General features: G+C 40.9%; 1 protein-coding gene across 1 annotated transcript in view; it reads right to left on the reverse strand.

The window, feature by feature from the left end:
• The window catches only part of TFCP2L1 (transcription factor CP2 like 1), a 39739-nt gene that overhangs the window by 6237 nt on the left and 9495 nt on the right, over positions 1-24007 (reverse strand). Inside the window, exons 2-13 of the mRNA XM_082238471.1 lie at positions 23027-23178; positions 14021-14097; positions 11668-11773; positions 11006-11112; positions 9660-9812; positions 9225-9335; positions 6456-6547; positions 4895-4943; positions 4704-4797; positions 3838-3928; positions 3042-3142; positions 802-944 (exon numbers count right to left, since the gene is read on the reverse strand). Coding sequence (XP_082094597.1) covers positions 802-944; positions 3042-3142; positions 3838-3928; positions 4704-4797; positions 4895-4943; positions 6456-6547; positions 9225-9335; positions 9660-9812; positions 11006-11112; positions 11668-11773; positions 14021-14097; positions 23027-23178 — 1276 coding nt within the window. The remainder of the gene's footprint in view (positions 1-801; positions 945-3041; positions 3143-3837; positions 3929-4703; positions 4798-4894; positions 4944-6455; positions 6548-9224; positions 9336-9659; positions 9813-11005; positions 11113-11667; positions 11774-14020; positions 14098-23026; positions 23179-24007) is intronic.

The following is a 24007-nucleotide window of genomic DNA, read 5'->3' on the forward strand; positions in this document are numbered from 1 at the left end:
CTTGTTGAAGCTCACCCACTTTTGAACGCAACCATTAAACTAACTCACTGACAAAGCAATGTCAATGTGAAAGGGGAAATATTGGGTTCTCTGTAATTCTTTCTACTTTCTAGGGGTGAAAGTGATTGCATGTTTCAGTACCATTATTTTATCGGGAATGTGGTTGTACTGCATGCTTAAAATGTAATTTTTTTATGTTCCCCAGATACTTCTATATTTCGAATTGCCTTTCAGTATCTGTGGTTTTTAGGCAAGGGAACAAACCTGAAGATGGAGACTAGCAGAAGCAAAATGTTATAGAATCTGTAAAGGCAGAAGGAACTGTTCATGGTGCTGAAATCTTACCTATTGGCCACTTGAAACTGTGCCTATTCACTTGAGACAAGCACAACCTCTAAGAGTCAATTTTAAACATTGAGGCCAAGGCTGTGCACTATATGAGCTGAAATGAAGTGGAAGAGAGTCCAGGGGAAAGCAATGAATATGCCTTTCCCACCATTTCATTACCAGCTTTTTCAACAATGCTTGATAAGAGGACTACTTCCCTTCATAAACATCCTTACCAAAAAGTATTGTATAAACAGAAAAGCAAAATGAGCTTTATAATCAGGTTCTTCATATCGTGATCCTCACTGCTAACGCTGCATATGATATGTTCTAGCATTTTAGAACTCAGAGCCTCCAGAGCAAAACACACAATCCACAGCATTATGAAGGTCAGTCACACTAAGGTCAGAGAACGGGTCCTAAACACATCAATAGCTAGAACTAGATGGGATGCATTCCAGTTAAAACTCTTACCTCATTGCTCACCAATACATGGATCCCTGTAGGTCCTTGCCGATAGATTCGGTTTATCTGCTGTGGGGAAATACTGTACAAGTTGGCAATCTTCTCCATCAATTCCACTGTTGTCAGCTCTTCTAAGAAGATAGCATGGTATACTGCAACGGTATTGGGGAAAGAGAAATATTTAGACATGCACCAATGGATTTGCATATATTTAAGGGAAAATATTTAACTTTTGCAAAGCAGCCCTCATTTGCTTTTGTCTTAGCACACACTAGAATATTAAGACTTAAGAGAAGAAAAGCATTTAGAAGCAACCTTTTAAGTTCACAATCATGACAGAAAGAAGTCGCCACCCAGTCATTACTTTTGCACATTTCTGCATTTTTTATTTTGCAGTTCAGATATGAAAAATTCAAAACATGCATGCTCTTATGAAAGAGGGAGTAGGTGTCCTTTTCATCACCAAAATAAGCACATGGGGGAGCTAAACTTTTCCCCACCTCACCTTCCCATGTTTGAGTGCCTTTGCCTCCAGCCAGCTTGGGGAAAACTATGAAGTAAGGCACAGAAAACTGTTTTCCTTTACAGTATGCTCACTTATTTTAATACCACTACAATTTTTCTATTTTTCTTTTTAGCAAACATGTGCTCAGCTAGATTAGCCCCAGGAACGTAACCACAAGCCTAAGTGTTGCTTTTAGAAATGGTAATCATTAAAACATTCAGAACATGTGTAGCAGTCTCCTATCCTTGCCAGGCAGGTTTAGTGTTTTGGGGAGGGGGCTGGTTTAAACTAACACCCTGACCCAACAAATCATTCATTTTCAACTGGTGGGTCAGGCTCCACAAACAGATCATATTCTAACCTCAAGGTGAGTGCTGTTAATAGTAGTGACACTACCACCGTCCAGTGTTGTGGGGCGGAAAAATTACCACTTCATAAGTTCATGAATGCCAGTTGTTATATAATAATATTAGGCAAACTTGGCAGTTTCAAAGTTTTAATTAAGGTTTTTAAGGCGATTATCCTTAGCAAGAATGTCATTCTGCTTTTTCTTAAATTCAAACACTGTTGATTGTCTTGTAAATTTTTACAAGTACTCCAATAAAAAAAATCTATGTACTGTAACATTTAAAGCATATTAAAAGTGCGCTTTAAAATCCTTCCCTCTAAATACTTCAAGTAAAATATTTAAGGTGTATTGGGCCAAAAAAATATAACATGGGATACCTTTTTTCAGCTTAGTTTCTTAAACAAATTTGCTAAATTAGGCTGGGGCAGCAAGAAATTTCCTGATGCAAATTACCCTGATTTGCATAGGAAAATTTTCTGCTTCAATATTTGCTGGAAACTACTCATAACAGCCACCATCACTGTTTCCCTGTTTGGAAGACAATTACAGATTATAAAGAGAGAGAGAGTGTGTTTTCACAGAGAGGCAAGCAGCGTGACTTTTAACCATTCTGTAGCTGACAGGATTTCAGTGGGTAGAATCCTGCATTGTAAGATGCATCTGCCAAAATTTACTCCTGGTTTTTTTATATATAATCTGGTGACTCTAAGAAGAGAAGACAGCCACTCTCTCACACACTAAAATTAGCTTGAGGGGATGTCAGGCTAACCCCCAGAACAGTGCACAGGGCAAGGGGGGAGGTTATTCCATCAGGAAAGAGAAAATGTTTGCACTGGTGGAATGATCAGGAGAGTGTGGTGTTGAATTCCTCCCATTAAATGCAACCCTGTGTCTGTTCATACCTATGTATTAGTGAGTGTGTTGGCTGAACAGGATCAGTCCCTAAGCTATTAGTGGTGTGTGGTGTGGGGAGAGGTTATATGACTTTGGGTTCATTCTGGAAAAGAGGAACTTTTGAAATTGATCATACTAATAGCAATTAGATAGACCAGGGGTCAGCAAACTTTTTCAGCAGGGGGCCAGTCCACTGTCCCTCAGACCTTGGGGGGGGGCTGGACTGTATTTTGAGGGGGGGAAATGAACGAATTCCTATGCCCCCCAAATAACCCAGAGATGCATTTTAAATAAAAGCACACATTCTACTCATGTAAAAACACGCTGATTCCTGAACCGTCCGTGGGCCGGATTTAGAAGGCGATTGGGCCAGATCCGGCCCCCGGGCCTTAGTTTGCCTACCCATGAGATAGATTTTATCAGGTAGCCAGAGTTTTTCAAAGGATGTAGAGTTTATTACGAAAGGCTGGCAAGCTTTGCCAAAACGAACAAGACACTTACTACACAGATTAGCATCTCCATTCTCTCGTTTTTGATGAAGGTGAGACCGGTTTTGCTCAGGTTCCTGACATACATAAATGGTCATCTTGGGCCTTACATTCCTACAGGCAAAACAATATTCTTTTCAGTATTGGCACTGCAACAGGACACAACACTTCCAACTGGGCACGGCGCTGCTCTGCACATGAAATTGGATAACTGTGTAGAGACCCAATTGTGATGCAAAGCCTAGAACAGGGGTGTGCAGAAGGTAGACTGCAATCTACTGGTAAATCAGCATGGATTTCTTTCTCCCAATTGCTCAACAATAGAAGAGTCTGCTACCAACACCAAATGATATTGCTGGAATGAAAAAAGCTGGGAATATTCAAAAGTATTTTTGGGGTGGAGGCAGCTATGGAATGATAGTGAACTCAGTTCATTTCTGGTATTCAGAACAAATTCCTGAGCTGAGAAATGTTAAGTGTATGTCTTCTGGATCAGATTCTAGCTGAGGTTTAGTAACATACCAAGTGGACCCCACAAGCCTGAAGCCTGCCTTCACCTGGGCTAGAGTGTCAAGACTGACTGGGAAGACTCGAGTTCAAATCTTTGTTCAGCCACAAAGCTTACTGAGTGACCTCACCACTAACTCTCAACTGATCAGTGTACCATCCCAAGATGCAGTCAATTTTTATTATTTACTATGTATGTCTCCAGTGACACATATGCTTTTAAGGATCTCCCCACTGCACACAACCCCCCCCCCAAATTTGAAAATGCAGTAACTAGTGCTGTAACAGAAAATGTGACAAACCTTCCTTTAATGGCGTTATAAAGTCGAATGCCATCAGCTGGGCCACAAATCTGAATAAGGTCATCTTTGGACATCTTCAATAAGTCGGCACCTGAACATTTCAAGCAAAAGTCATTTCCCCCCAATAACAAGCTTCTATACCGAATCAAATTTCACAGGCTTGTTAAGACAGGTGCTGGAGGAATACAAGTTCTGATTAGAAAAAACCAATATTGCAAGCAGTCACTTGACAAAGATATTTTTGTGCAAATCTATTGCATGTGTGGGGAGAGGAGAGATCCAGAAGGAAGTAGTCATGGCCACGGGCAAAATCATGTTACTTCTGGTCTCAGACACAAAAACCTGCTTCCAGCAGCATGTGCAAATTGAGCTCATAGTGTAACTAAACACAGAAGCAAGGAATCTTTAACATTGTATAACTGACATCTCCTGAACCAACTAAAATGGCTGTCCAAGTGCATGGTCCTCAGGCAAGGGTGCGGGTATGTGAAGGTCACTTCTCCACTTTTACACCCCAAACTGAAGAAACCAAGGAAAGCCCACCAGAATTTGTGTTTTACAGAATGATGCTGTCCATGAAAAAATGGATGCACTATTTACTGGGGGGAGCAGGGGAAGGAGAGCGGCATCACCTCTCTCCTGCCCCAGATACAGAATGTTGCTTCTGAGTGTTGGGAATATGCAGAATTCCCACCGAAAGAGCATAATCTTGAGGAATGGTGCAGTGTGAAATCAGTGTGCATTTATTTCCCATTAGGACTATCCATACAGAAAGGCCAATGGTCTATATTACTTAAAGAACAGTTACCCCCTTGAAGGAACATTAGGAAGGATAAAAGGCACATGGGCCATATTAACACACATACCTGAGAAACTTGAAAAGAGTCTACAGAATGGACTAAACCTATTTCGCTGAAGCCACTGCTGAGCATCTTGAATAGAAGCAGAGGGAAGGAGATGCTACATTGCAAAAAGAATAAGAGGGTCTTGAAATGAACTGTTCACCAGTGTCCTAAAAAAAGAAAAGCACCACATTAACATGATCTCAAATACTTACGTCATTGCTGGGAGGCAGGAGCTCCGCCTGGTGAGTTGGAGAACTGTTGCTAAAAATTGTACAGAATTGGGAAAGAAAAAAGGATTTTTTTAACGTCTCTCCTCAATAGTGCTGGTTGTTGTCCCTCCCCCGTCCCCACTTCTCTCTCTCTCTCCAGATGGATTACAGTGGTACCTCAGGTTACAAACACCTCGGGTTACAAACACTTTGGGTTAAAGACTTTGCTAACCCGGAAGTAGTACCTTGGGTTAAGAACTTTACCTCAGGATGAGAACAGAAATTGCATGGCTGCTGCGCAGAGACAATGGGAGGCCCCATTAGCTAAAGGGGTACCTCAGGTTAAGAATGATTTCAGGTTAAGAACGGACCTCCAGAACGAATTAAGTTCTTAACCCGAGGTACCACTGTATATGAATGAAACACGTTCCAAGTACAAGTTGCCTAATCAGGTGTTCAAAATAACAGACCATGCAGAGATCTCCTCTTTGTTGTTTCCACTAAGAGAAGTCAAAATGTGTTTCGGTTTTGCTTTGTTTTTTAAAAGGAGGCTATTATGTTCTACATGGAAAGACTGCCCCCCTTTAAAGAAAAAAAAGGTGATGCAACACAAATCCCTTGGATTCTACAGATTTGGAATGTAGCTGCTATAGAAAGGATATCCAATATGTTCAAGGAAATTAGGAGGGGAGGGGAGTTTTATTTTAAGACTTAAAAAATTCTTTATTCTTGGCTAATTTAGGATTAAGGAGACCAGAGAGGTGCAATGGTCAAACTAAGATCGGGGAGATGCAAGTTCAAACTGTCATCCAATTACTGAGTTCATTGGGAGTCCTTGAGCCAGTCACAATTTTTCAACCTAACCTACCTCCCAGGATTAACGAAAGGATAAAATGGGGAAGGAGAAGCAGAGAACCATGTATGCCACCCTGAACTTCTTGGAAAAATAACAGGATATAAATAAGTATATTTATTTATTTATTTATTTATAGAAACCCACCTCCCCTACACCTGCCAACAGTAGGTATAAGTTTAAAAAGGAATCTCTTCTATTCCATCAGGCTATAGGAGTGGGAGAGATGGGACAGGACATTGCTCATTTCAAGATCTTTCCATTGTAGCTGGTTATTGCAACAACTCTGTAATTAAAACTAAGGCCTGAGCTTGTTTTTTCTCTCCTCCCTCCCAAACCCCTTTTCCTTTTGTTTTGTGTCTCTTAGGTTGCAAACCTGAGGGCAAGAACTGTCTCATCATTGACATTTATTGACATGAGTCATGCTGGGAACCTACTTTGGGTGAAGAGTGGCATGAAAATGCTTCAAGTAATTTAAATATGCAAGTACCTTTCAAGCGAGTGGGAGCAGTAAAAGAGCACAGCAGTATGTCTCGCAATCTCGGCAAATAATATTTGGCTTGAATTGCAGGCTCCAACATAACACTAAATGCGAAGTTAAAACTTCCTTATCTTTTACACACGGGCGTGTGGTTTTTTTCTTTTTATGAAACAAAAACATGAAACTGGGGCTCCAATGTCAGCTGAAAAGATAAAATATTTATCACGTACCCATCTCCAAGGCTGAAACTGTTTGGAGAGCTGTTGTAACTTGGAGACGGAGCGTTGTTCACTTGATAAGGCACATCTGGCCACGGGGAACACTGTTTAAACAAAACCAAATTAGGAACATTAAGAGCATGCTTCAAAGGGGAGTCAGAAACTGAAGTCCTATTCTCTTTCAAAACTACTTTTTATTGCACCTTCACTAGTGACAACTAATTGTACATCTTTATGAGTGACAGTCTATCATCACCCACCTTTAAAAAAAAATCACTCTTGATTCAAACATTTTTTCTTTTTCTATTTTGTTATTTTTCTAGCAGAGGGTTACTAGAAGTCAGCAGCTCTGCATTGGAGCAAGGAGGGGGGGGCAGCGTGGCAGTGCTTTCTTCCTGGCAACAATATACCGACCAGGACAGGGATGGGTCAGGGAAAGGTGGTACCAAGGCCAGGAATACTTTGGGTTGGTGGCAAGAGCCTAACAACTTTCTTTCCAATATGCTAGCTTTGCACATATTCCAAAGAGTTCCAAAAGGTTCTACCTATTCAAGTACAAATAATCATAGTACTTGGTGTTAGCCCAGAAGTGGTGGTACAAAACAGTTAGTAACTTGGGAAAGTTACATCATGGAGAGTGGAATGATAAATGAATGGAACCAATGCACTTCAGCAGAAAGAACTACCATTTTGTTCAAGTATAGCACCAAATATGATCTGTCGTGATTCACTGTTGACCGCTCAAACTGTTGAATGATGTCAAAGGAAGCAGCACACAGTATGGGTCTTACAGGAAAGATGGCACAAGGCTATCAAACCAAACAAACAAATGTTTCCCCTAGTGTTTTTTTCTTTGCTGGCGTACAATCAGAATTAAGTCTGTCTAAATAACCTGTTAAGAGCCCAGGAACCTTCTACACAATATGTCTTCTGTTTACAATGATAGTAAGGCAATCCATGACATTCCCTAGGATTTCTCTCCTCAGCAAATGCAAACAAACATTAGCAAATATTTAACTCTTTAGTAACAAGGGCCATATGATTTCCTGCTTCAAGGTGCTAAAGGCCATTCCTGTCAACAGCAGGTCACCTTAATCTGGCAGCTCCTTGGAAATAGGTCACTTTCTATGTAAAGGTCTCATGAACTGTGGGTCACATTATATTGCAGCTGACTAAAACGTATACAAATAAAAAAGGTTTGTGAATGAGAAGAAGCAAATTTGTTTCTGCTCCTCTTTAAAACAAATAAGAAGGGGTGGGCTAAAGTTACTATTTAATCTGGTGTTGCAATGGTGTGAACTTTTAAGATGTCAAAATGTACTGAAGTCTAGCAAGCAAAATGGTACCTAACTTTCCTAGGAGACTCAGAGGAAGCTTATGTCATTGTTGAGCATACCGTTCGAAATTGCTACATTGACTGGCCATAGCTAGTTAGTACATCATACACAAGACTGGACTGTTTTGTACAGTCTTGGCTTTGGTTGTGTGCAGCTGCTGCCATGCACAGAATCAGACTTTTATGCTCCTGGCCAGGATGCCAAAGTGTGCGGTTGCTTCCCAAGTACTTCTGAGCATCAATTATGTGATCAGACTACATGGTGCATTATTTTAATGAAAATGATTAGACGGGTAAGGCAGATTGATGGAAGAGAAAAGATACATCTATCTTTCCCTACCTCACAGAATGGCACACAACAGTTTAAGTCCATTGCTGAATGCAAGAGGCTAAAAGTTCACAGAGCATACTGCACAAACATCTCCCGCAGCAAGTTACAGAAGCAAAACACCCACCAGGGCAGTTTAGATAAATGGCCAGTTAAAACATGCAGGAGCAATGCCAGGATCAGCCTCAGGCTCACCCAAGTCTGCAACCATACAGAGACAGTTCCACAGGAACTGGCACCAGATAAAATACCTATTTTTCCCCCTCCAGGTTTTTGTGCATATGGGTAGCAAGAAACTGAGCCACCCTGTATTGTTTTCGTAAACAGATTAAGTGATTCATATTTGAGATTTTATTTATTTATTTTATGTTTCTATCTGAATGTGACCCATCCCAAGATCACTTACAATTAAGGGCAGGGCAGGATATAAATCTTACAAATAAAAAAAAAATTCACAAGCAGCTACATGGGGCTGCTCTGGCACCCATGATCACGGAAGCACTTAGAATTGCTGCAACCCTGCATGTGCTTGCTAGCTCACACAGTCTTATCTCCATGTTGTAGCTTGTGTGCTCAGCCAAAGGTTATGAACTAGCCTCCTAAACTTAATCTAAAAACAGTCCACTCTCAAAAATACCCTTCCAAAGGGAGCCCCTACTACTGGAAGTATGTATCTCTTTTCAGACACAGATGTTGGTTCCAACCCATGAAGTGAAAGTCTCTTAACACTCTGCACTTGTTCTGATTCTTGTGTTCACTCCTGAAAACCTGGTGAGTTGAACCTAAACAAATATGGATCCTCACATCTTTGGTAATCTCATGAACACTGCTAGCCTGTTGTGTCAAGATTTGAAAATACGAGACCTGAAAGCAACCTTTTGTTGGACTATGACATAAGGGAAGGCTCGTTAGATGTTTAAGATTGTACTGGATACATACACAGGCCAGGTTGAGTAACACTGGTTGAGTGTTTCTAATTTTGAAACAATCACATATTTATTTATTTTTCTGAAAAGATAAATACGGCTCCTTACATTGCAAACTTCTAAACTTTAAGAGGGAAGCACTGTCTCACACCTGAGTACCATTTGACATTGTAGCAACAGACCTACCATACCTCTGTCAGAATGGTTGTATCATAGGATGGCTGATATTTCTCCCTTTCTTGAGTAGTTTTCTTCTCCATTTTTTCTCTGTCTGTTTTCTGTTTCCTATCTGCTCCTTTAGGCTATAAAGCACACAGAATAAATAGTTTTAAGCCAACAGATAGTGCAGCTATTTCCCTTGATATCCAAACAAAAGTGACACTGAGATTTGTGTTGTTTAATGAATGAACACATCCTATCCACATTGAGTAGTATTTGATCATTACGACCAACAGCCTAGTCTTTGTATTATTTATCTGTACTGTATTGTATTGTGCTCCCTTTAGAAAACTGAGTGTTTTAACCTCATAACAAGCCTGCAAGGCTGAAGAGCGATTTGCTCATGGTCACCAAGTGAATTTCATAACCAAGTGAAAACTGTTCTGAAAATCCCACAACCCTTGTACCTTAAAGACTTTGATCTGGCAGCTTGCAGAATGCAAGTGGTCTGTGTATTCGCCATTCTCATTCTGTTTGAAGGTGTCCATTTGTATCCGGAAGGGTACGCCTTTCTCTCCCCCATGTTTCCTCGGAGTAAATTCTGTACTAATACAATGCACCTAGTGAAAAAGGAATGGTTTGGCTTCAAGTTCCCAGAACAGAACATTTGGTTTTATTATAAAGAAGAGCTGGCAAGCCCCAAGTAGGACCAGTGCAGACTTCTAGCCTGTCCATTATCTGTAGTCTGTGGACACACCATACCTTTAAGCCACATTTGAAGCAGATTCTCTCCCTCTACCTGCAAAGAATTCTGGACACTGTAGTTTATTAAAGGGTGCTGGAAATGGTGGGTCGGTGAGGGGTAACTTAGGGCCCCAGAATGCTTTGACAGAAAGAAGGTGTTTCAAAGGTTTAATGCGTAGGCTGCCATAATCAAGAAATAAGCAAAGGCTACAGTGCACGCTCCCTCTCACCAGCTTCTTTCTATCAAACACAAATTTCCCCTTAACAACTTTCTTAAAAAAATAATAATAAAAGAAAAGGCAATGTTGAGGATTACATTTGCACCAATGTTCTCACTCCAACAATCTCTTACAGTTTTTGCAAAATATATTAGTAATTTGGCACTGCCAGCTGATTTTATTTACTTCTTTGTTCAGTTGATGGTCCTTATTTTCAAAAATGTTTTTTGCGCCGGCTGCATGCGGATTGATGATATCAGTCTGCACAACTACCTTTCACCATTACAAGCAACATTGCCAGCCAGGTGAAAAGTGATGGCTTATTGGACTGAACACATTCCTAATAAGTAATATCCAGAACTACTACTGGGCAATGAAGTTAAGTAAAAGGATTTCTACACCCTGCTTGAACAACCATCAAAATATTGCTAGTTTGCTTTGGCCTAGCCAGCTGAGGTGGAAAGGTTTTTTTTTCACTTATTACTTGAAAAGCTTTTATCTTTCTCCCCTTAATATGTTGGCTATGTTTCGTTATGGCATATTTGTATTATTCTTTCTACTTGTATTCCTATTATCTCTTCAAAATCTACTAGCACTGTAGGCTTAAAAGAAAATTCAATTATGTGAAATTGTTTTGTTTGAATCTATGTAGCTGTCAGTAAAAAAAAATATTGTTTGCATTATATGAGAACAAGAAACCAAAGCTAGAGTGGAAATCTTCCATCCATTCTGGTTTGAAATTCTATATATATATACTCAATGAAATGTGTGTCCCAGAAGATTTTAAAAGGAGAATGTGGTTGTTGTTGTTTTTTAAAAAAGGAATAAAAAATAGAATGTTATTTCCTTACCTGAATGAATGCTGATGCTCTTTTAGAGGGATCCCACAAAAATTCTACTGTATTCAGCTGTGTGGGGCTGGCTCTGGGATCTAGGATGCCGACTGACAGTGGGATATCTGTAGAAGAAAACCCCTAAAATTTTAAAAAAATTAAAATTGAAGAGCAGAAACAACATTGCAATATAATCACCAGATGCATTCGAAAAGTCAGAAAGAAACATAACAAACTCCATTTTGCATGAGAATCAATCCCCCCCCCCATCTTGCTGTGACTGCAATTGTAATGCCATTTCTAAATAGTATTCTCATATTAAGAACCAAAATGGATGCTTAGGCATGATGTCATTTAAGATGGCTTTTTAACCACAGTGTTTTATGTTGTTGTAATTTTATTGATTATGCAGTGTTCTGTTTTGGTTTTAAGTGTAAATTATTTTTCAACAAAAAAGTGGGGCATAAATATATTTACAATGCAAACAATGAAATACATACCTACATGCTGGGGGCAGTAGAAAATATACTGTAAAAGAATATAGGATGCTCTGATTCCATGAGGAGGAGCATGACTTGATTTAAAGCTTGCAGTTTTACAACGTGAAAGTGCCTTGAAGAAATATCTTGTAGATTACTTCAGGAAACACCTCAAAGGACAACATAATGAAAAGTTCTCACCTATGTCAAGGATGCGATCTCCTGGCCGACTCCACCTCCAGCCTTCGAGCTGCTGGTGCTCTGTGTACTGCAGACGGCGATCATGGAAAACCACACGAATGATGCTCTGTTGAGAGAGAAGAAGAGGGCTGAAGTTAATGAAGTGATTCAGGTACATCTTTTTTTAATGCAGACAAGCTCCACTTTTTTAAATGCTGACAAGCAAGGTGATGTAGCTCTCTACAAAGGTCACCCATCACCATATACACCAAACAGACTAGGAAGAATAATGAGAAACTGAAAGATTTTGTGTCTAAAGACAATCCTATAGATAACAACTTTGCTGCTACTATTATCAGCCAGCTTGGCCAAATTAATTTCATGCTGTAATTGACACCTGGGGAATGTTTTTATCCTTTGTTGAAAATACACCAGGATCAAGCTGTAAATATGGCTGAAGGCATAGAGCATTTGTTCTGTGGGGTACCAATGCCATTTGGCTAGACCTCACATCCCATTTACAGAAGTCTTGTTTTGGTGACACACTACCCAGGAAGGAGATTTGAAATATTTTGAACATACAACTTGAAAACCTAAAAACAAAAGGATTAGATTATTTCAAAGAAATGTAATAAAATTACAGATGTGTATGCTGGATGTTGAGGGGTGGGAACCCAAATCTAAACAAAAAACCAACAACGAAACAACCTGCTTTTGCAATATGCAGTACGAATATCAGATTTTGCAAATGGCCCCTTTCTTTAAAGCAAAGTCATTTCATTGGAACATTTGTTGAAGGGGGGGGGGGAATTAGACACTAGAACATCTGTATCCAAATGAAGAACCCTTGAAGGAATGGGTGTGAGACTCAAAACTATTCATCCAATGACCTATTTGCATTGATGACCTTCCCTCCTCCCACGTATTTTGGGATCCAGTTGCATTTTGTGAGCTGTGCCTATGACATGAAAGGTGGACCAGGATAAGAGATTCCTTATGTGGATTCTACAGTGGGATTTGTGACGCTTATTGCAGCTTACTTTGAGCAAGGTGGGACTCCACAATGTTTTGCTAAATGCTTGTTCACATGCTATATTCTTGAGCCCAAAGACTGGGTTTTTAAGCCAAGGAGAAATGTCAAGTTAGTAAATTATTCATAAAATGACTGGTTTAAGGCTGTGCTGTATTGACCCCCCTACTCACTACATCTATTGCCACATACAAGCAGGAAAGGAGTAAGCCCTGGATGCTGCTGTCAAAGGCCACACCTTGTAGATAAGGATCATGAGTGGTGGCAGCAGCAGTGGTGAAAGGACAGATAGCTAAACACCCTTGACAAGTCATGTATTTACATGCAGAAAGTTATTAAATACCTTTTCCATTTCTCTTTAAATCAAACAAAAGATAATACATCTCCCAAATAAGGGTCAAACTATATGTTTCACTTTATGTGTAGCGTACAGTTACATGTCTTGCTTTACTTTATCTGTGGAGAGGGAGATTTTTTAATGGGATTGCAACATGCAGGTGTGACTACCCCCAATCTTCAGGGTGTCAATGGGCCCTTTCTCTCTCTCTCTTTTTACTAAGCCCTGTAACTGTTGGGGAGGATATTTGGTGAGTTGCATCTAAGGAGAGAAAGGATAAACCTTCCTTCTTGTTATGCTTCCCAACAACAATTCCCCTCCCTCCTATGGCTGGAATAAGAATTAAAGAAAAGCAAGATATGTAACTGTGGGAGTACAACATGTAGCATGTGAGCAAGCATTAAGGGTATATTCTGTATCCAAGACATGTGAATAGGAGGTCGGGGGAAGAGGTCTATATCAGTGGTTTTCAAGCTATGTACTCAGGAATGCCATGTGCCCTTAAATACTCATTGGGATATTTCGCCAGCAAAAAAACCATGATAATAGACATGATCCCCCAAGATACAATTTGTCCATTGTTGCCAATGTTTCTCTGCAATGTGAAGCTCTGAGGAATGCTGGACCCTGAAGTCAGCATTGAGGCCTAAAAGGCCAGGCCAGAAAAATGCTGTATACTAAAAAAATAAAATAACACCCTAGAATAGACCCCAGAACTCTTAAAAACACATTGGGGATTGGTGAGGTAAATGTACTATTTGGTCTTTTATGAATAACAGATGTAAAAATTATTCAAAGAAGACAGGAAAAACAGAAATCCACTGGCATATACTGGGCTCCAGAACCCAAACTGCCAACTCCTGCTTGAATCGAAAGGAATTCAGATCAGAAAGCCCATCCCACTCCACCCTGAAGTCCTGCCCTCTCCCTAGTCAATTCTCTTCCAATGGTATGACCATCTTATTAGAGTGTGCCTGTATGTAGCAGCAGGAAGAAAATCTCCTTACCTTTACATATTTTGTGTTTAAATCTTGAAACTCTCCCAATTTCCTATTCTCAAGTAGACGGATTTCATAAGACTGACCTAGGAGTTCAAGGAAACATTTCCAAGGTGTTTAAGCATGTTGCAGGTTAAGCATGTTGCAGCAAGAAGAGAAATAGACAGTTGCACTGGCATCAATCATGCTTGGTTGGGAAGGGTGATTTTTTTTCTTTTTGCAATATAGCAAGTTTCTCCCAGGAAATGGTCAGGCATTACTGTAACCTCTTAAGAGAGGAAGACTGAGCCCTTGGCCAGATTATCCATTTGGAAATTTAAAGAACACAGCGTCTTCAAATTCCTTGGCACTTTCTATAAACTTGTCATGTATGGGGGACCTAAAGCATATTTATGGTCTAATAAGCATGTCTGCTTCTGGAAGAAAGGCATCTTCAAGCAGTAGGTTCTGAACCATAGACCACTGGTGGTTTACAAGCCCACATGAAGTGTTCCATAACTGGTTTTGTGTTTATTTGTTTGTTGGCTGGCATCTCCTTTTAGCATCGGGATGCACTGTGCAAAAGAGTGCTGTCACAGCCTTGATTGAATATCTAAGCTCTGGATCTTTCCCTCTAGTTGTTTGTGAACAGCTGTATAGACAGGCAGCTTCTGCTGCTGCTCTCAGTCTACAATCCTAAACAAACTAACATAGTATGTATGAACGCAGAGGGACTTCTGAGTAAACACACTGTTACATGGTGCCCCAATCTCTGAGTAGTGAGAGATTCCAGGGGTTTCAGGCGCTTACCCAGGGTTCGTGTTTCCTTTGGAAATGAGGCACAGACTGTGGTGATTTTAGGATATATGGTTTATTTATACATATAGATAACCTGAGCCTACAATGAAAGCATTCACAGCATTAACACCCCAAAAGGGTTTTGCTTCTGCTATAGCCACAGCGGCTTTGGATTCAAACAGATGCCAGCCATGGCCCTCTTTCTCAGCTTCCAGCTTGCTGCGTTTAACAGACTGCAACCCTAAAAAATTGCTCTCCTTCAAATTCTGGCCTTTGTCCTGCTAACTAACAGAGCTAGAGGAGGGGCCACTCCCAAGGGCCATCTGACAGAGTCCCCTCTCTCTAGCCTTCCAAATGGCCCATTGCCTTCCCTTTGTTGTTGGTTAAGGGCTGATCTCCCAAGTGATTTCCTGAACATGGGAAGCTGGTCTGGCCTGCATTTTACTGAATCCCGTGCCTGACAGCCAATTTCAACACTCCCAAGCACTGAGTAAATTCTAACACTTATTAGACTCAGAAATTTAGGGGAATCTGCCCCCCCCACAAACTGTGGCTCCCACAACTCATAACACAATACATTGTCAACTGCACTGTCAGCATCCTTAGCAACCAGGAAATTAACTGCTGATTGCTCAGAACAGATGATGCCCACCAAGAACCGAGGCAGCATCCTAAATGATTGACCTAATACAATGCATGCACAAAGCCTTAGAAATATATGTTCTTTACAGAACTGTGATGGTGGAATTGGGTCTACCTCCTGTTCTCTCAGCAGCCAAGTTTATTTACTAACTCCCATAGGATCCCAACTTATAGATTGACAGGCTGGCTTCTTAAAATCACTCCCAATAAGCACAGTATTTTAACATACAAGTTTTCAATAAGAACATCTGAGGCTTTATTTCCAGATGTACAGATCTGTTCTGCTTTGGACTTGCTAAATGTTATTAGAAACGCAGCTGTGTCTGCTCAGTAGACTTATCAATATGAGGCAAATGGTCTAGTCATCAACTTTCAACACAAAGCTACTCTTTTTAGACTAGTTACATTCTAAAACAGCCAATAACTATTAGCATACCTCTCTCTCTATATATATATGTATTAAAAAAGGTAAAGGTAAAGGACCCCTGGACGGTTAAGTCCAGTCAAAGGCAACTATGGTGAGTGGTGCTCATCTCGCTTTCAGGCCAAGGGAGCCAGCATTTGTCCACAGGCAGTTTTCCGGGTCATGTGGCCAGCATTACTAAACTGCTTCTGGTGCAACGGAACACCGTGACAGAAGCCAGAACACATGGAACTGCTAGGTTGGCAGGAGCTGGGACAGAGCAACGGGAGCTCACCCCGTCGCAGGGATTTGAACCGCCAACCTTCGAAAGCACGCCAGTGCATGTAGATAAATAGATACCGCTGCGGCAGGAAGGTAAACGGTGTTTCTGTGCGCTCTGGTTTCCGTCACGGTGTTCCGTTGCACCACAAGCGGTTTAGTCATGCTGGCCACATGAGCTGGAAAGCTGTCTGTGGGCAAACACTGGCTCCCTCAGCCTGAAAGCGAGATGAGCGCTGCAACCCCACAGTCACCTTTGGCTGGACTCAACCGTCCAGGGGTCCTTTACACCCACCCACCCACCCACCCCTGATTGGTGATATAATTTAGTTCTGAATGCAAAAAAAACATTGTTTAGTAAACAAATATCAAGAACAAGAGCAAAATGATAAATACAATAAAATCAGGGAGCAGAGCCACAGGAGCTGGTTTTTCAAGTTCCTCCTGCAGCCACCTCCCAACCTTGCACAAGAATGCAGATCAATGTGTAACAAGACAATCTAAAATGGTGATCGGTTTTAAGTTCTGGTTTGACCAGTGGCGGAGTTGACTCTCCAAAGTAAAATGAAATGGCCGGTATATCTCCCTCCTGCAGAGAAAGAAGAATGCTACTTTTCTGGAACTCACTCCAGGGACAATATTTATTCTGATAGCCTTAAAGTTCTACGAAGGATTGCAACCATGGAAATTATGACATTAGCTGTGGCTGGACAAGCAGCTCAGGAATAAAATGGAACTTTGTGCAAAAAAGAGAGGCGGGGGGAATGTAGTAATTTGCAAGCAGCAGGAAGCTGTAACTTAGTCTCATGATTGGCCCTACTATTAGGCAGAAGGAGGTGACAGAATCTGGAGCACCATTAAATGCTGCTATGTTTTTACCAACAGAGAAGAACAGCACCATTTGGTTTTTCAAATACTGTATGGCATATCTTCTTGGATCTGCAGTATTATTAGTGCTGGTCATGGCCTGGTCTGAAGGCACATAACACCTTCTAAAGTTAAGCAGCTCTGGTTGCAATCAGTGCTTCAATGGCAAACTACCTGGGAAACTCATATATGCCATCTCAAATTCCAGGATGGAAAGGCAGGATAAAAATGTTCTAAATTTAAAAATATTGAATAGAAGGATTTCATTTGTGGATATGGTTAGTAACAGTAAGTGTGTGTGTGTTGGGTGTAAACTTCCTCCTAACCAGTACCAGCCTCCTAAGTCGAGGGTCTCCAACCCTGCATCCACAAAGGCCTTCTTTGGTGTCCCTGAGATGAGCCATAAACCACAGATTCTCAGCTTTCATTTTTTAAAAGAAATTTCTAGCATTTTTTAGAACCTGAGATGTGAGGTAAAACGTGCAGATACCATTCTTCTTAAAAAAATAATAATAAATGTGAGAAATTAGCCTGCCCCACCCTTTCAGTGTTTTATTTTACCTCCACAGCAGCCATTTTGTGTTTGGTGCCCACAACACTTTACCAAAGTTCAAAATGTGACTGCTGATCCAAAAAGGTTGGCAACCCCTGTCCTATGAGGTACTTGTGAATCAGTGGAAAAGACATGACCATCCAGTGGGCAATCCTTTGACAAATTATAGGCGGTTACCCAATTGAAATTTTAACACAGAAAGAACTGTGGCAACAAAGGAAGACTTCATTAAGGCACAGAATACAATTTGCTGTCACCTATCCCCATTAGACAAGGTAGTCCCATTACAGCTTTGTTAAAAGAACATCTTATGTACATTTGTAGCTTAAAAGGTGTCACCTCTAAAACTGGCCAGTGTATTTTTAGACTCAACCACCTGTCTCAGTTTACCTTTCCACTGCAACTAAGGAGTGTCAAAGGACAGGTTAAATAGACCTGATGAAGTGATAATCAAGGGAAGGCATGTTAGATCTAGACGCTAAACTGGTCTCTTATCTATGAAAAGACTCCCTTGATGTGACCAATGCGCATTAACTGAATCAACCCAGCAATGAAATGTTACATTCCTCTTTCAATTCAGCTACACAGTGTTTCTGTGTATGGGCTTGGAGCCAATATGACAGTTAACGATGTTTCATTCTTAATACTTTGACAGCTTGAGGCACTGCATTCTTGCAAGCAATGCTTTTATTCACAACATTATTAGAGGTTAAAAAATATGACACAAAGAGCCTTGTACCTACAAAAGACATACAACAGGAATGGAGTAAGTGACAGTAAAACTATAAAATGAGTATTACATTTTACAGCATGCCAATTCCTACAGGATGTAGTGACTGAGATAACCACAAACTTAAGAGTTTAATCAGGCTACCATTAGGGGCTTACTACTCAGAGGGTGAACCTGCACTGAGGGTCATTGAGAACAACCACCATTCTGCTTTCAGCCACCTCTATCTGTATCTATGCATGCCATATTGTGTGTGTGTGTGTGTGTGTGTGTGTGTGCGCGCGCGCGCGCTTTCAAACTGCTAGGTTGGCAGGAGTTTGTTAAGGGTGCTGAGAGTTGTTATAAGACCCCTATTCCCCTCACAAAGCTATTGTTCTCAGAATAGCTATGCAAAGAGCTCTGAAAATTGTAGCATTAAACTGCTTTAGCTGTATAGTACAGACTGGGCCAAAGTTTGGAAGTCAGCAAACTAAACATTTATGTGTTCCCATGGCTATTTGGTAGTCCAAGAAAGCAAGTATAATGAACTCCCTTCTCACGAGATCTAGACATAATAAAGATGGTGAGGCACTACATTTTTAACTAGCCACTACGGAGTATGTTCTTCTACCTATACACAAGGATGGGATCCTGTGGCCCTCTGGATGTTGCTGGACTCCAGATTCCATTAGTTCCAGCCAGTATGACTAATTATCAGAGATGGCAGAAACAGCTGGAGGGATTCCCCATTCCTGTCAGAGCAAAAGCCACTACAGGGTACATTCAGAAAAGCACAGAATTAAACATGAACATTCATTTATAGTGTTGCCCATCTCTACTTAACATATATTGTTTGATTTTAAGTATTTATACTAAATCTTTTAGGACTAGGACAAGATCAGAGGAGGACACCCCTGAAGCAACAGGCATTTACATAATACTTCTAAGAAAGCTGAGTATAATGTATACAGTGCTGCTCCACAATAAAAGAAAGGTAGTAAAAACAAGCCAGGTTCACAATGTTCCTGGGTTGTATGATGCACAGCAACTCCACCTGTCTTTGGAAGGTGGTTTATGGGCTCTTTGTATTTAATAAGACTATTTTCCTCCTGCAATTTAAGCCATATAAATGTAACAGCACTCCATTTAGGACAAAAGAGATGTCTGCCTGCCAACAGTTTGGGGGGGGGGTGACAGAAAGGTAACAAATCAAATATTTGAAAGATCTGTCCTTCTGATTAAAGTGTCTGTATTTTACATTTTTTGCTCATGGCAAGCATGCTTCTGCCCTCTGGTAAGTGTACTGAGCTCCAGCCCTCCTCTCAATCTTAGAACTTGCAGAGATGGGCTGGGATTGTCCTAATAGTTGCACAGCAGCCCCTTACCCCTCCTCTCAACCTCAAGAGCTGGAGGTAGTTCAAGAGCTGCTATGTTGTCAGGTGGCAACCAGCACATCTTGAATATGCAGACCAACACAAACATCAATTCCAGATCCAAGCTATGTGCTGGTAAGGGGGAGCAGGGAGCTCACACTGCAGTGACATGAGGAGGTGGCCAGGGTTCCTAGCAATCATAATTTTTTCCTTGATTGCCAAAGTTGGCCAACATTTGTTGCTTCTCTGGCTCTTTTCAGTAAGGAAGGGTGAATTAGTGAATTGTACTATTCAAAAGGGCTTTTTAGAAGTCTATTTCTGCTCAGGAGAACCAAACTGTTCTACTCATTTTGCACTCTTTGCTGCTTTTTCTCTCTGAAATGCTTGAAACCAGTTATTTTCACATAGAAAAGAGCAACCATTCTAGTCCCCTCTCCATCACTCCTTTGTGTTCAAACACATTGCATAGCTGAGGTATTGCACTTATGATGGCATCCACCTTCCTAGGTGTATCCTTCCTAGGATCCAAACTATTACCCTATGATTAGGAATCCAGTTACAGATAGGTAGCCGTGTTGGTCTGCCATAGTCAAAATAAAAAAATTCCTTCCAGTAGCACCTTAAAGACCAACTAAGTTAGTTCTTGGTATGAGCTTTCGTGTGCATGCACACTTCTTCAGATACACTGAAACAGAAGTTGCCAGATCCTTCTATATAGTGAGAAGGTGGGGAGGGGTATTACTCAGAAGGGTGGTGGGAATGGGAGATTGGCAGATAGCTGAGATGAGCCTGTTGACGACTCTTAACAGGAAAAGGCAAGGGGTGAGAAGGTGAAGAATGGCCATTCTTCACCTTCTCACCCCTTGCCTTTTCCTGTAAGACCTATTGCAGTCATTAAGAGTCGTCAACAGGCTCATCTGTTTCAGTGTATCTGAAGAAGTGTGCATGCACACGAAAGCTCATACCAAGAACTAACTTAGTTGGTCTTTAAGGTACTACTGGGAGGAATTTTTTTATTTTGATTAGGAATCCAGTCATTATTTGTGGTTGTCTAGACCCTCTGCCAGGTCATCTGGTATACGCATGAAGGACTTGCGGGGATAGGGAAGTTGTCTTGCATTCTTTCTAGCAACAGCCTGCACAGATTCATGTCTGCTGAGAATATTGTCTGCTGATTGCACTTGAGGCATCTTGTCCCTTTCTAGAGGAAAATATAGGGATGCAGCTATATCTGTAAAGGGTACACTAGGGCCCACGGGCTTCAGTGGGGCTTGGTTTCCATTGCTGTGTTAATATGGGGATTTGCTGGATTTTGGTTTTTTTTAAAAGATCCAGTATGATTAAATGGGTCCTCTTGAAATGGCATGATTTTTATCCCTTCAGTTGCCACCAATTACATCTGCCTCCACAAAATCCTCAGACTCAGCATCTTCACTACTGCTATGGTAAAAACAAGGCAACCACAGATCTTTATGAATCCCTGAGTTTTACAAGGGATCCCCCAAAAGTCACCATCATAGGTAAGCTCTGTTTCCACAGATGTAAGAAAGGGATGGGGTTTTTTTGGTATCTTATGTTGCTCTAGATCCATTATTTTTATAGTTTAGTCCAGGGCTGTTTATATAGTTTAGTCCAGTTCGATCGCTATCTACCGGTCGATGGCGGGATGCCCCTGGTTGATGGCAAGATCCTCCCCCCCAAAAAATACCTATAGCTAAAAGGTAACCACGCTTGTTATGTTGTGTTGTGAGGAAATGGAATCACTGGCCAAACAAAACTTATGGGTTCTCAAATTTTAAGTCTTCCTAGATCAAGAAACTAAGAATGTAAAAGGGAGGCTTTAGCAAAATTAAAAATACAAACACCATAGCAGCAGCTCTTTTAAAATAGTACATTATTTAAGATACCAATTGTGTAACATTCCTAATGAAGAACATTTACATGAGCAATCACTATAGCACTTAGTAGCCACTGTCTATCTTTCCCATCACCATTTCTCCTACACATAATCGCATCTCATCCTGGAACATATCCCATTCCAGAACAGGTCTTTAAATCACTTCATCAGTAGTAATTAGAACTACTTTTGGAAGCATACAGTGAACTGTGTTCAAAAACAAAACTTCTTTAAAAAAAACACATTACAGAGAAAACTGCACAATAAGGATACAGGAACTGATTATACAAGAAGGCACAATTCCCACCCACCCCACTATGCTTTGTTGCAGGTCCATTTCTGAAATTATATGAAGCTTGGAAAGCTGTATATTCTCTGACCACATTGTGTGCTCTGAGATAAGATATTACTTTTCCTGCTGATATACAGTTGGAGGTGTAGGATAAAATAACTAAGGTCATGATTTAAAGAGAATTATTTCGGTACCAAGTACTGTAAGCTTGCTGTATGCACAAAACCCAGAGCAACACTGGCTCACAACTTAGGTATATCTATTTGGCACTTTATTCCCTTTTTTGCAACCACATTTTCTAAAATATCTGCAAATTCAGACAGGCATAAGTCACCTTATTAAAAGAAAAGAAAATTGAAATGCTTTAGGTAGGACTAATCCATACATTACTGGAGCAGCCTCCGAGCTGCTTCCTTGTGGTTACATCTAATGCTAATCTAGTAACATCTGTCAAGAGGAAACATTGAGAGTTGGACAAAATGACAGAGGGACACAAAGTGGTGTGGGAAGGATCCACATCACTTGTTGAACCCCTAAAATTCCTCTCTGCAGAGACTTGCCAGGGTGGCTGATCATGGGAAAGTGGCTCCCATGTCAACACAGTAACACATGACAGGCCTGTGCCGTTGGTGTGAGAGGGGTAGGAATGAAGAGAACCAACTCACAACACACACAACTTCATTATTCCTTCAAACATTAAAAAAAACCACCCAAAGCAAAACCCTGACCAACTAGAAATAAGTATCTGTGTAATGACAGTGCCCAACTCATTTGCAGCGTAGATAAAGGGAGAATAATGGTGAGTGCTGAAGCAGATCCTGGAAGAGGTTGGTCCCTGTTGCCCTTCTAAGCCAATATTTTCACCACTCAGCAATGAGCTGGTCTTCAATCTTACTGGAGCAGACCACTAAGGTGTTACCAGAAGTCAAGTACCACATTACAAAGGACAACAAAGAAGAACTGCTCATCAGAACCATATATCCTTTGTTGGCTATATGTCAACTCTCAGCTTCACAGAAATATTAGTCTGGTGTTTAAAGACCTGACCTCTACACTTCTGTTCCATTCTTTCATGTAATGTTCTCTGAGCTTGCTGCATGCACTGACCAGAGTGTCACACATGTGGTTTTGGCAACTGTCAGGCCAAAAAGAATTGAGGAATTGCTGTATTTAGTTTGGCAAATTCTGGAGTGCAATTTTCTATTTAATTGTGTTAGTCTTACCTTGGTTTAGATAAGTCAGTGTCTCCTCATGAAGCTTCACAGCAGGGGATGTGGCCGCACAGAGCACATACTGAAATGGAGGGAGTTTTGTGTCATTCTCAGGGGAGAGTTGAGGCTCTTCCTGTTTAAAGATTGGGAGCGCGAGGACATCACTGAAACAACACAATGCATACCCAATTAGCAACACTGCATTACAACTCTGATCATACAGAAGTACTGGCGCAATAACAAAGGTTGAAGGCAGGATCCATAGGACCCATATCCCACAAGCAAACATTGTTTCTGCTATGATCAGTTTACCAGAAAGCCAATACGACAAATTCATTAATGAAACATTTGCAATAAGTGCAGATATAGTTAAGCGGTGTAAGGGTAGAAAAGTCTACTCCAGCAAAACCATTCTGGCTTCACTTACTTACACCACCAATGTTCACCCATAAATACACCTTCCTGCCATTATTCCTACAACATGCAATGTAGCAAATATGTTGGAAAGCACTGAGGGCTAACACACACACACAGAGAGAGAGAGCGAGCGAGCGAGCGCGAGAGCATTGTGAAAGGAAGATGCCAACACATCTGAGTTAGATTTTTACAATGTAGCATTTACTCTTAAAAGAGAAGGATTAAGATTTTGCTGGGAAATGATCTTGAGCAGGCATAGGCAAACTCGGTCCTCCAGATGTTTTGAGGCTACAATTCCTATCATCCCTGACCACCGGTCCTGTTAGCTAGGGATGATGGGAGTTGTAGTCCCAAAACATCTGGAGGGCCGAGTTTGCCAATGCCTGGTCTTGAGCTAAAGAATGAGACGCTCTTTCTCAAAACCAAGCAGTTGAATCCAAGGACAAGTAAACAAGACAAGAAATTCAGTTCCTCTGAACTGCAACCTTCCTTGTACCTAACAGTTCCCATGTAGCACTATGAAATGCCTCCTCTCAGTTTAATATCCTAAAAAGTACCCCTTCAAAGAAATAATTT

Source organism: Podarcis vaucheri, assembly GCF_965113315.1.
Source record: "Podarcis vaucheri genome assembly, chromosome: 1".
NCBI lineage: Eukaryota > Metazoa > Chordata > Lepidosauria > Squamata > Lacertidae > Podarcis > Podarcis vaucheri.